This window comes from Electrophorus electricus, chromosome 20 (assembly GCF_041902795.1).
Source record: "Electrophorus electricus isolate QZ-2024a chromosome 20, ASM4190279v1, whole genome shotgun sequence".
NCBI classification, from domain to species: Eukaryota; Metazoa; Chordata; class Actinopteri; order Gymnotiformes; family Gymnotidae; genus Electrophorus; species Electrophorus electricus.
Window position 1 is genome coordinate 482,516 of NC_137516.1, and position 12,485 is coordinate 495,000.

At 46.2% G+C, this 12,485-nt stretch overlaps 3 protein-coding genes across 9 annotated transcripts in view; 2 read left to right on the top strand and 1 right to left on the bottom strand.

The window, feature by feature from the left end:
* The first annotated feature begins 451 nt into the window (after nucleotides 1-451).
* orai1a (ORAI calcium release-activated calcium modulator 1a) lies at nucleotides 452-4,770 on the top strand. Of its 3 annotated transcripts, none has more exons than XM_081703517.1 (3): nucleotides 452-1,270; nucleotides 1,735-1,777; nucleotides 2,158-4,770. In XM_081703517.1, exons 2-3 carry the CDS (start codon nucleotides 1,763-1,765, stop codon nucleotides 2,758-2,760), a joined length of 618 nt encoding a protein of 205 aa, XP_081559643.1. In that variant the 5' UTR covers nucleotides 452-1,270; nucleotides 1,735-1,762; the 3' UTR covers nucleotides 2,761-4,770. The 3 variants fall into 3 exon arrangements, with proteins under 3 accessions (XP_081559643.1, XP_026851569.1, XP_081559642.1); XM_081703516.1 differs by having other exon boundaries at nucleotides 1,174-1,270; nucleotides 1,893-4,770; XM_026995768.3 differs by lacking the exon at nucleotides 1,735-1,777 and having other exon boundaries at nucleotides 457-1,270.
* Nucleotides 4,771-7,028: 2,258 nt separating this feature from the next.
* Nucleotides 7,029-9,530, bottom strand: LOC113567674 (H-2 class II histocompatibility antigen, A-K alpha chain-like). 3 transcript variants are annotated; one of them, XM_035536320.2, is made up of 5 exons: nucleotides 9,198-9,529; nucleotides 9,028-9,089; nucleotides 8,089-8,334; nucleotides 7,684-7,965; nucleotides 7,029-7,575 (listed from the first exon to the last, which is right to left on the bottom strand). In XM_035536320.2, exons 3-5 carry the CDS (start codon nucleotides 8,273-8,275, stop codon nucleotides 7,373-7,375), a joined length of 672 nt encoding a protein of 223 aa, XP_035392213.2. In that variant the 5' UTR covers nucleotides 8,276-8,334; nucleotides 9,028-9,089; nucleotides 9,198-9,529; the 3' UTR covers nucleotides 7,029-7,372. The 3 variants fall into 3 exon arrangements, with proteins under 3 accessions (XP_035392213.2, XP_026851573.3, XP_026851572.3); XM_026995772.3 differs by lacking the exon at nucleotides 9,028-9,089 and having other exon boundaries at nucleotides 8,089-8,235; nucleotides 9,198-9,530; XM_026995771.3 differs by lacking the exon at nucleotides 9,028-9,089 and having other exon boundaries at nucleotides 9,198-9,528.
* Nucleotides 9,531-9,763: 233 nt separating this feature from the next.
* Nucleotides 9,764-12,485, top strand: part of LOC113567675 (rano class II histocompatibility antigen, A beta chain-like) — a 3,054-nt gene continuing 332 nt past the window's right edge. The window contains exons 1-4 of one of the 3 annotated variants that reach the window (XM_081703408.1): nucleotides 9,764-9,968; nucleotides 10,485-10,769; nucleotides 11,825-12,088; nucleotides 12,174-12,290. In XM_081703408.1, coding sequence (XP_081559534.1) covers nucleotides 9,911-9,968; nucleotides 10,485-10,769; nucleotides 11,825-12,088; nucleotides 12,174-12,290 — 724 coding nt within the window. In that variant the 5' untranslated portion in view covers nucleotides 9,764-9,910. The remainder of the gene's footprint in view (nucleotides 9,969-10,484; nucleotides 10,770-11,824; nucleotides 12,089-12,173; nucleotides 12,291-12,485) is intronic. The other 2 variants (XM_081703409.1, XM_026995773.3) reach the window with 2 other exon arrangements.

Below are 12,485 nucleotides of genomic sequence, written 5' to 3' on the forward strand. Positions count from 1 at the left end.
GTGTCCACTACAGTTAGGGCATCTGACTACACCGTGTCCACTACAGTTAGGACATCTGACTACACCGTGTCCACTACAGTTAGGACATCTGACTACACCGTGTCCCCTACAGTTAGGGCATCTGACTACACCGTGTCCACTACAGTTAGGGCATCTGACTACACCGTGTCCACTACAGTTAGGGCATCTACTACACTCGCTGTGTCCAGTGTCTCTGGTGACCCTTTCTGCTTTATAAAGTTAATGCGGGAAAGCTGCAGACATACTGGGTTTGGATTGTCTTATTGTTCTAACTGCTGTTAGAAATTATTAATGCTGTGTGTGTGTGTGTGTGTGTGTGTGTGTGTTATTTTGGCCTGTATGCCGCACCTTAATCTGGTTTCTTCCTCTTCTATCACATCAAGAGCCATAAAGGGACTCGCACGACAGTAAGTCCTGCAGAACAGCGGAGATGAATGCACCCGTCAGAAGCGCGAGCGGACCACCGCTTCCGCTCCGTATCACAATCGCGTGACTTTAACGTGACCACTGGGGAGACTCTAAAACAAACGTGGGAACTGTACGGTAGCTTGACGCGCGAGACGGACGTTTTGTGTCCAGCCTTAACTCACCTCTACCGGGCTCGGGGTCTGCGTGAACAAACACTTACTCCTCGCGCGTGTGACTATCCTGGGTCACGCGCCGGACTGCCAGAGCTCATGCACGCGCACTAAACAACACTCAGGGCTGTTTCGTGCACGCGGCCGGCGACAGGACTACAAAAACAACAATTCCGCATCGCTGCCAAACTGGGCCGCTGTGGATTGTGGGTACGTGAAGCTGTAGTTTCTAAGGTGGGGAGACTCCGCGAGCTTAGCGGGTACCGGACCAGTTCACCACTTCACTGCGCTTTAGACTACACGAGCCTAACGGGGGTCCCGGACCAGTTCACCACGCCAAGGGCTTTAAACTACACGAGCCTAACGGGGATATCGGACTACGTCACTGCGCTTGAAACTCCGTGAGCCAGCGGGTACCGGACCCGTTCACTAGTTTCCAGACTGTAAAAGTTTTGTTATGCCCCGCACGGTCAGGGGAGACTAGCTAAGACGCCAGTCCTCGAGCGACGGCCCGGCCTGCACGTGTCCAGACTCAGGAAGAGTCTCCGAGAGAAGACATGAGTTTGAACGAGCACTCGCTGCAGGCGCTCTCGTGGAGGAAGCTGTACTTGAGCCGCGCCAAGCTGAAGGCCACGAGCCGCACCTCCGCCCTGCTGTCCGGCTTCGCCATGGTAGGTCCGGTCCCAGCTCGCACGCTTGCATTTTTCATGTCAAACTGTTTCGCTAGTGACGCGCGAGACACCCCAGTCACACATGTAAGCAGCTCGCGTGATTATCGGGTCTGTTTCTCGCTTGTGCGGGCGCGGGCGCGGGCGCAGAGGCACGCCAGTGTCAGGGCGCTCTTGGCCCGCGTGCCGTGTCCACCAAGCCCCGTGCCCAGGCGTGCTGCAGCGCGTGGACCGTCACAGCGGGGAGTGTGTGAACGAGATGTGACGCCAAACATTTTTAACCTCGGGCAAAACGGAACGAACGAAATTATGATAACCGAGATATTGTTCTTGCAGAGACACAAGTGGTTGTTAAATGTTTAAAAAAAAAAAATCCATAACATTAACGTTGATGCTTTTCATGTTGTATATGATGAGATCAGCAGAAGTCTAAAGGAAAGGGTTTTAATGCATTGTTTTTTTTTTAGGGCGCGTGATCTTAATGTCGGCCCGTGCATGATTCTGTTGTTTGTGAGTAGTCCAGGGCTTGACTTTGCTAGTCATCCAATAAACAAACAAACATATCTGGTCGTAAACATGCTCAACCTTTCAAAATTTCGCTTACATACTTGTTTTGCCAACACAGGAAATGGTGGAGGTGAGGTAATAGCACCTCAGAGATGCGTCATCTCGCACCTCTCTGAGCCGCGTGGGTCTAACCTCCTCCAGCCCTCGTGACTGGCAGGCACGCTGCTGCTAGTTTGGGTCGCACGCTGTGTTCCCGTGAGACTTCTGCTCTGTGGTATTGAGGCTGTTAAGAAACCATGGAAACCTACAGGCGTGTGCATGTGCGTGCGTGTATGTGCGTGTGTGTGTGTGTGTGTGTTTGCGTGGCGCGTGCGTGTGTGCAGGTGGCCATGGTGGAGGTGCAGTTGGAGCGCGACTACGTCTACCCTCCCGGGCTGTTGATTGCGTTCAGCGCCTGCACCACGGTGCTGGTGGCCGTGCACCTGTTCGCTCTGATGATCAGCACCTGTATCCTGCCCAACCTGGAGGCCGTCAGCAACGTGCACAACCTCAACTCGGTCAAGGAGTCGCCACACGAGCGCATGCACCGCCACATCGAGCTGGCCTGGGCCTTCTCCACTGTCATCGGCACCTTCCTGTTCCTCGCTGAGGTTCTGTTGCTTTGCTGGGTGAAATTCCTGCCCTTGAAGAAGCCGGGTGCCACCTCTGCCCCTCCGAAGGAGGAGAAGGGCATCAGTGCGGGTGAGGCAGCGGCCTACGCCTCCACCTTCATCATGGTGCCTTGTGGCCTGGTCTTCATCGTGTTCGCCGTGCACTTCTACCGCTCGCTGGTCAGCCACAAGACGGACCGGCAGTTCCAGGAACTGGAGGAGCTGTCTAACATCACGCGCCTCCAGAACCAGCTGGACCACCGGGCCGAGGCGCCCAACGTGCAGGCCGTCAGCGTGGCGCCCAACATGCAGACCGCCCCCGGGTTCTTCCCGTAGGGCTCAGGGCCCAGCCCTCCTCACGCACAGGACGCTGGTCACGCCCCCCTCGCGCTACAGAACGCCCCTTCATCAGAACGTGCCTCCCCTCCCGATCAGAACACTTGTGCCTGTCGGGGAAGAGACCGAGCCTATGCGTGGGGCAATGCTCTGAACATGAGACAAAGGGAGGACATTCAGAACTCAGTATTCTGATGAATGTTCTGTATATGTAAGATTAAAAAAAAAAAATTCTTCCATTTTATTTGGTATGTTCAGACGGCAAGGCTGCAGTGTGGTTTAGTTCTAGGTTACATGTTGCTGGTTAGCTTTAGGTGTTTTTGTGTGAACGTGCCTGTGGATCTGTTTACAGACACGGTCTTTCACCATCACCCCTGTGGCTGGACAATGTCCATTATTCTTTAGCAAAGACCTGCTGCCATCCTGGTGACTGGGTGAGAGAAACGCCTTCCAAGCCTGCATGATGGGTGGAGTGCCATGAGAGCACTTCATCAGTCGACTATGTTTCCATTGTACTGTTCCTGTTTATACTATATTTTTCCATTTCTTATTTAGACTTAAACAGTGCAGCTATACTGTACCATGCAATCATACAGTAACACAGTCATACAGTAATTAAGATGAAGCAGTAGGTGCTTCAGGCTCCATATTAAAGACGTCAGAGTGATGTGTTTAGAAAGACATCTCTTGCTCTCACTCACACACACACACACACACAAAGCTAAGGAACAGGAACAAAGTACCAACATTCAGCCAGTGAATGTTATGAAATAACTGAAATTCAGAAGTCCCCTGCCTGCCTTACCACAGTCCTGTTTGAGGAGTGTTTTAGGTACAGTAGCCATGTCTGTTGTAACCCTAACTGATCCAGATCTTCATCTACAGAATACACACGACACCCGGATGTACTGTAATGAACCGTTAACATGTTCTGTAGTCATAGTCCAGCTGAGAGGGTTTGACACGTTAACAACATCCCGCATCTTGATCTGTAGGCATGTGCACGTGGCTGGTTGTAGTCTGTGCAAGTTCAGGCACTGGGAATCTTTCACCCCATCACAGAGTAAGGATGTGACACGTTTCAAGCACTTCTTAAAATTCCTCAAATATTTTAAAAAAATGTTTAGTTTTGTTTCTGGTTTGGCGTTCACTCTACATCCTTGGTGATATTTCAGCACATCTGTTCTGTACATGACATATTAAAGTAGGATTAGAGAGTATAGTTTAAAAAAATTATGAATATAGAAATGATTAATAATTTTCCTTTAGTTTTATTTATTACTATTATTCTTATTATTATGGAAAGCATGTATTTTATGATATTTCCTTTGTGTAAGTTTTGCTGTTGCATGCTGAGTTCCCTTTAAGGTGCAGAAGACTGAGCAGAGCTGTCCAGACAACACGGTCAGGATCTGAGCTTGCAGAAATCAAGCACCCTGTTCCAATCAAGGTCACTTAATGAATGAATGATTTAAAACAAAAGAATTAAATAATTACACAGTACAGCTTTAAGAAAAAATAACAGTAAACAAAGTGAGACAACTGAAGTTATGAAAGCACTGGAGCGGAATTCTCTCTCAGCCTTTCACGCATTTACGCCACCTGAAGGGGTCGGCCTGTTTTAGAATATTTCAAGGACTCTAACCTTAAAGAGAATCAAATGATTGAAGAGTGAGCAAGCTTCTTTCTGACAGATCCCAGATCACTCCTAAGATCTCTGATTGCCGTTGTCATACTTGACCCTTCTGTTGAATGTTGCACCTCGGCTCATTTGTTCAGGCTTTTGATGTCGTAAATTCATGGTATATATGTGAATCAGTGTCTGTCTGTTTGTGCGTGTAGATTTTTGGGCTGTTCATTTGCTCATAAATCATGTCTAATGGGAAGATCTGACTCTGATCTGGACTCTGACTCTGATCTGAATTTACATGGTTGCTGATGTTTTCCTTTGCTTATTTGCATGTGAAAAGTGTCTCTGCCCCTAAACCCAAATACAGTATATAACCTGTACATCATCCTGCCGGCGGGTCTCTTTCCCATGAGTGTTTACATGGGGAGTGAATGAGCAATTGGAGGGGTGGGGCTAATGTTGCAGAAACGTTTGCGCCATTAAGAAATGGCAAATGATCTCAAGATGATTTGAGATACAAACCAGCTTCCCCAGTATTGTTTTGATTACAGCTGTGATCAGCAGGCCTGTGTCCAATTTGGATTTGACGTCTGTAATTGCAGTGACGGACTCAGCTAGCCGCAGGGAATGTTCTGAATTTATTATTCTTGCTCTCGGAGTAACGGTTAGAGTAGAAACCTAGCATGGTTTATTATGTTGACACCTAAAAACAGGACAACAACCACCCAAAAATACGATCCAGTACGTTAGCCTGTTCTCCGCCCACCGGGGGTCTTCGTGGCAGGAGGGACTAATGTGCTCAACCTCACACCAGTTTTGTTGACATGGTAGCACCGTTCTCACACATGGATCCGAGTTGAAGTCTAGCCAGTACACCCAGCAGACATACTGAAGCAAGTGTATTGTTTCTGAAGTTGCATCGACTCACCACAAGGTGGCAGTCTTATGACACCAGAGATATTAAAAAACAGGACATGAAATAAGAGATTCAGTATTTGCTTTCACATGAAGAGGGAGAGAATAATAACCTAAATAATTCAATAAATCATATCGCTGGCAGGAGGGTGCAAGAGAACACACACACAGAGCCACTGTTGGGCCCCTGAGCAAGACCCTTAACCCTCAATTACCCAAGTTGTGTTCTGTCACAACTGTAAGTTGTTTTTGATAGTGTCAGCTGACTGTTCACATCCTGCCTCCTCCTTCCTGTTGTGGGTCTTATCGTTCTCCTCACACTCAGCCGTCTACCAGAGCCTGGGGGAGTTTAAGGGGTGGCGGAGCAGGGGTGAGGTCTCTGGATGGTCTCCCTCTCTCTCTCTCCTGCTGTTTGTCCATCACTACTGTGTCTGGTTCACTGGCCATTACCATCTGGAAGGACCTTAGCTTGGTCATTCTGCACCACCTTTGGCGGTGTATCCCACTTTGACCTTGGAACTTTCAGCCTGTACTCAGCACAGATGTTCCTGTACACTATTTCAGCTACTTATGATATTAAGGTTATGATATTCCATGTATGCTCTGCTTACTACCATCTTGCATCATGCTGTTATGTGCTGGATTGTCTCATCTTTGCACAGCCTGCATCTGGGGTCCTGCATGGTGTGGCAGATCCTCTGATATTCAGAGCTTGTTCCTCTGCTGCCATGATTAGTGTCTCTGTGCTGTGTTTCAGTTCAGCCTTTTCCAGACAGTGGTAGGATTTCTCCATATCAGATACGTCCACTATCTGCCGGTGGTACGTACTGTGCAGGGGTGTTTCCTCCCATGATGGTTCCTGTTCGTCCTCTGGTTTCTGCTGTCTGAAGGGGACTTGTCCACATACTGTCCTCACGCAGTGATGAAGATGAAGGGGATGTGCCCACATGCTGTCCCACACACAGTGATGAAGATGAAGGGGATGTGTCCACAATAGTGTCCCACACACAGTGATGAAGATGAAGGGGACGTGCCCACATGCTGTCCCACACACAGTGATTCCGTGCTGGGGTCTCCAACAAGGCAGTGACCCAAAGAACACATCAGAATCAACACAGTCACAGTTCTGCCATGATCTTCTCAGTCTCCAGACCGGACCCCAACTGAACACCTGTGGTCTAACATGAAGAGGGGCATTCAAGAGGGGCATGGCACTTCTGGTATTGCTTGCCCAATATGCAAATATCCTCAAATTAAAGCAAGATAGATAACAGGATTGATATCAGGCCCACCTGATTGTGTGGAACAACATACTGATTTTGTAGCCAAACACCCAAACACAGCCAATCTCCATCACCCAGCCAATCAGACATCTCCAACTCGGCACTCAGCAGCCCATCTACCAATCACATTACTCAATCACTTCCACGTTCCCAATTCCCCGCTTATTGTTGATTACTTTCACCTGTGCCTTTCCTATATAAGCCCACCAGTCAGCGGTTTCCCTAGGCCTGCTCTCCTTGCAGACCCCTGGCCTTGTCATTTGTTTACCTGGTTTCAGATGTTTAGTTTCTTTGCATTTTGCCCTTGGTTCCCTGCTCTTGGTTTTCTTGTGTTTTTCATTGAAACTGTTTTATCTCACACCTGTAGCTTTGCTCCTCTGTCAAAATCTCACAGTAAAGATGCCGTGGCATTGTTAATGATTTTAGTGTTAGCTGGAAAATGAGACAAACAAGATTTTTTTTATTCTTGAGAGATGTGAAAATCTTTCATTTTCCACCATCCCTCTTACAGAGATCACCAACAACACTTCATTAATTTTCACCCTTTGAGCTGATACCCTTCATTAAGATCAGTTTTGTATATATGGAACTTTAAAAAAAAAAAGACGACATTGTTACAAAGCAGCTTTTCAGCTTTTCAGAGGGCAACAGTAGTGAGGAAACTCCCTTACTGCGTGAAATAACCCTACAGAGTCAGGAAAGCTCTGTGCAGCAACACGTACAGGTTTACGGAAAGACTGTAGTACTAACACTGATGTCAGGGGTTTGGATTCATCTGGGTCACTCAGTTAAGAACTGAAGGTACATAAGGAAAGCTGTTTAAAGTGCATCCCTGTAGTCTCCTCTCAGAACCACAGCGGGACCGGTTGCCGAGGCTGTTTGCTTTGCTGATGAAAAAAGCTCCAGTCATCACTCCAAGAAGGCCGAGACCGAGGCCCAGTCCACACATCACTGATGGAAGTACGCTGGACCATTTCACCTCTACCTCTGTGGATGACACACACACAAAACCTGTTATTTGCAGCACAACAAGGGCAATTCCCTGCTATATCAAGTGTGGAATAAGAACCTGTCAATGAAAGCGTGGGGTCTCACCCCACATCCTGGTCTGGGGTCCCTGGAGGGCCTGGTGCTCCACTGTGCAGCTGAAGATGTCGCCGTCCTCTGGGGTGAATGCCAGCGCGGAGAAGACGTTGAAAGTGCCATCAATGTTGTGGTAGTACGGGCTCACATACACACCCTCTGTCATGTTGACATCATTCCTGCTCCACAGTACTCGCACAGGAGGTGGGAAAAACCCAGTCACATGACAGATGAGTGTGTTTTTTATGTTCACCACTGTTTCAGTCTTGGGGTAGATGGAACTCCAGGGTGGTACTGAAGGACGTTTTAAATACACAGTAATTAGAACCAAAATAGAGAAACATTTCTTACTGTAATGTTTGTCATTCAGGCTCAAGATGTTAAGTTATAAATAAAGCCCTAGTGTGATATTTGTACCTGTGTCTTCAGGTGCTCTCCCGTAGACGTCATTTAACACGGCCAGCGCCATCTTACAGAACTCTCCTCCTTTGTGAGTGTTTTTGATCAGATCGGGGATCATAATGGGGGCAGCGAAGTCCGGCAGTGTGTAAATAACTCTGTCCTCTTTATCATCAAAGTACACAATGATTTCTTCCTCATACATGACAGACAGTTCATAGCTCGTCTCGTTACAGTCTACACTGATGCCGTACTTCAGACGCCCTGCACACAGAGGCAGTGATCTGGAGTTCATGTGGTGTCTAGTACTCCTAATTAAGACTTGGACTTTTACACACCTGTTTCATGCACAGGCATGTATGGTGCACATTAGTGCACTAGTGCTTTGCAGGTGTGTACATATAACACTCAAGCACCAGTTGTACACCACTGTGCACAAATCACACTTACACACTAAACTTCCATTATTTAAAAAATATATATATTTAAATAAAATCCATTCCAACAAGACTGGAGCCATAGACATCTAAATCCAGGAAATCCAGCAGGGAAGGAGAGCTGAGAGGAAGTCATGAGAGACTGGACAGAGTTTGCCACCATGTTTACATCCATCATCAGTAAAACTCTCTCTTCATTCATCTCAACCAGACCAAGAGTTGTGTGGTTTTAAAATGGTACTTTTCCTTTTTGATATACTTTGACATGGTGGTATTAGTTTCAGTTTTGTATTTCATAATATAGTAGTTGTATAAATTGTAATATATCATATTTTGTACTTATTCATTTTTGTAATTTTTCATTCAGTATGCAGATTGCAGAGTTCTTAGGCACATAACACATTTCACACCAGAAACACATAATAAACACATAATTACCATATTACCACATAATACAAGATTACTAGATTACCACATAATACAAGATTACCAGATTACCATCAGACATCTGAACACTTACATTGTTTATTTCATCCCAAAGATTTGATTTATCTGTGTGTGCATCAGGATGAAGAAGACATGCTAGATTAAAACATAACATGGAGACGTCTGTATGAAACCTGTGTCGTTATATAACAACATAGTCTACACTGCGCAAGAAACTGTGGATGTCTGTAATATTTTTCTTACCTGTGGCCTCTGTGTGAAAGGCACAGAGGATGGACAGAGTCAGAGCAAAACAGTGTTGCATTTCAGAGGTCACAAGAGAATTAATCGCTCAGCCTCTCCGTGAGAAGAAGAGCACTGTGACAGCGAGCAATTCCTCTCCACAATGGCCCAGGCAGCGGTGACACGTCTGGATCGGAGGATCTACGCTCCAGGTTGACTCTGGTCTCACTTCCTGGTGTGGGACTGTCCGTGTGGCAGCTCCGGTAAACGCGCTGTCAGTCAAGCAGAGTGCATTAACATAAAAATAACACCACCTTCAGAGGATGTGGCGTTGCTGGTGGGGACCGTGGCCTTAAGGGGGAATCTGAAACAAACAGAACGCAACCATTCAAAAGACTTTAGTGCTTTTGTTACTAATTAAAGAGAGCAGGTGAGAGTTGAGGTTTTTGTTTCTGTTGTGTTGTAATATTCTATGGAGAAGTGGATTAGTTTCGTAATGAAAGCACAATAGAGATGACTAGGGCAGAGTAGACTCCTTCCCCAGGCTAGAGCAGACTCCTCCCCCCTGACCATCATGTTTGGGAACATGTACTGCTCTGCGGTCCAGCACTCAGAGGAATGTGAGCAGGTTTCTGGTATGGATTCGAATCTTATGTTGCCTGTGTGAGTTCTCTCAGACACACAGACAGGACGCGTAACTGACTGACTGTTTGGGAGTCAGGCAGAGCTGAAGAATGTGTGAGGCTCCTGTTTTTCCAGTGGTCATATTCATCTTTGGTTTATCTATACCAGGTAATAGAAGACATTTGTTTGTGTGTTGTACTGTTGTGTGCTTTAAAATGAAATCTAAAAATATGAAATGCTAACAAAATCATGTCCTGTTTTGGTCATAAAGTAATTTATGATGTCTGCATTAATGTAAGATGTTTGTTCATTATTAGTGCGGAATATTATTCTTTCTAACATTTGGAAAGTCCAAGCAGGAAACTGTCAGATAAATGTTTGAATTTTACGCAACATCGGGGGGCTACATGCAAGCTGCCAAATGTCACCATTTCCACCCAGTAAATGTAGATGTTGAAGCTCTTACAACAGCAAACATGAGGAACATAAACAAACAAACAAATACATAAAACAAAACAAAAAATATCTATTAGAGCCAGTGATCACTAGCATACTTTAAACACGCACAGACAGGGCAGTGATGATACAGATAGGGGTTAAGGTACTCCACTAGTAATCACATCATGTTCAGAAGTGTCAGCTAAATGTAATGATATGCACAGTAATTATGTTTGTTTTGATAAGTTTCTTTTTTTCCAGTGAACAGTCATTACCTGTCCACGTTAGTCCAGTGTTACACACGTGGCTCTCTGCAGAACACAGAGTTCACAATCTCCATGATGTACAACAGAGGGAAGTTTCTGACATACAACAGCACCGAGAATGCCTTCATTGGCTACAGTGACTACGGAGCAAAGTGGGCCAATAACTTGAACAACAGAACGGACTGGCTGCACTCAGAGGCAGAAAAAATACTCTCAGACTGCAGAGAGTACGGTGCGCAGGTTACGACAATACTCAACACAACAGGTGTGGAACAGAAACGCACACTTTCACAGACAGTTTCAGTGTGATTAATAATGGAGGGTCTTCTGTTTCTCATCTTCATAGTATGATCTTGAACTAAAATTAAACTGTCAGTAATAATCCTAATAACAATAACACTCGGATTAAACTGAGACTAGAAACTTCCACCTCTAGCAAATTTATCATGTATGTTTGCCTTAACTGGCTACAAGTGTACACTACTGTAGACAGGTGTCAGTGTTCACTACTGATCAGTTGACCACCCCTCTGCCCTGTTCACTACTGATCAGTTGACCACCCCTCTACCCTGTTCACTACTGATCAGTTCACCACCCCTCTACCCTGTTCACTACTGAACAGTTCATCACCTCCTCTACCCTGTTCACTACTGATCAGTTCATCACCCCCTCTACCCTGTTCACTACTGATCAGTTCATCACCCCAACCCTGTTCACTACTGTCAGTGCACCATCCCACTACGCTGTTCACTACTGATAAGTTCATCACCCCTCCACCCTGTTCACTACTGATCAGTTCACAACCATCGCTACACCGTTCACTACTGATCAGTTCATCACCCTTCCACCTTGTTCACTATTGATCAGTTCACCACCCCTCCACCCTGTTCACTACTGATCAGTTCACCACCCCTCTACCCTGTTCACTACTGATCAGTTCATCACCCCTCCACCCTGTTCACTACTGATCAGTTCATCACCCCTCTACCCTGTTCACTACTGATCAGTTCACCACCCCTCTACCCTGTTCACTACTGATCAGTTCATCACCCCTCTACCCTGTTCATTACTGATCAGTTCACCACCCCTCTACCCTGTTCACTACTGATCAGTTCATCACCCCTCCACCCTGTTCACTACTGATCAGTTCATCACCCCTCCACCCTGTTCACTACTGATCAGTTCACCACCACTCTATCTCAGTGTAGAAAGTATAATAAACAAACCTCCTCACATTTAAAGTAAGGTTAATTTGATACAGTGTTATCTTGATATACTTTTAAAATGTTATTAACATAAAAAACCTTTCTCACCTCATAGTGAGGCCAGTGGTGGTAGTGAGATCACTGGGGTCAGCCATGCTGATATGCAGTGCCTACGACTTCTACCCAAAAGGAATCAAAGTGTCCTGGCTCAGAGATGGTGAACCATTGACCTCTGAGGTCACGTCCACTGAGGAGCTGGCTGATGGAGACTGGTACTACCAGATCCACTCGCACCTGGAGCACACGCCCAAATCTGGAGAGAAAATCTCCTGTGTGGTGGAGCACGCCAGCTTCCAGAAACCCATTGTGTGTGACTGGGGTGAGACTGCAGATCTCCATGGCACCATGCGAACTTTGAAATGACAAAAACGACAAGAATTCTGTGGTAATGAGTTGTGATTTAGCAGAGCCATCCCTTCCTGAGACTGAGAGGAGTAAGCTGGCGCTGGGTGCTGTGGGGCTGATGCTGGGGGTCATCACAGCAGCTGCTGGTCTCACCTACTACAGATGCAAACAGTCAGGTCAGCATGTTTATTTCTCCCTCACGCTTACAGGGACTTCAGATGAGAGTGATTTTTGCTAAAGATAGACTCAGATGTAGACACAGTATTCAGCAATAGTGTCCTGCAAAATTTTAAATATGACAAATATTTAATAGATATTTAACAGATATTGTGAGCAATATGAGAGATTTCACTTTGTTTTTGTTTGAATTT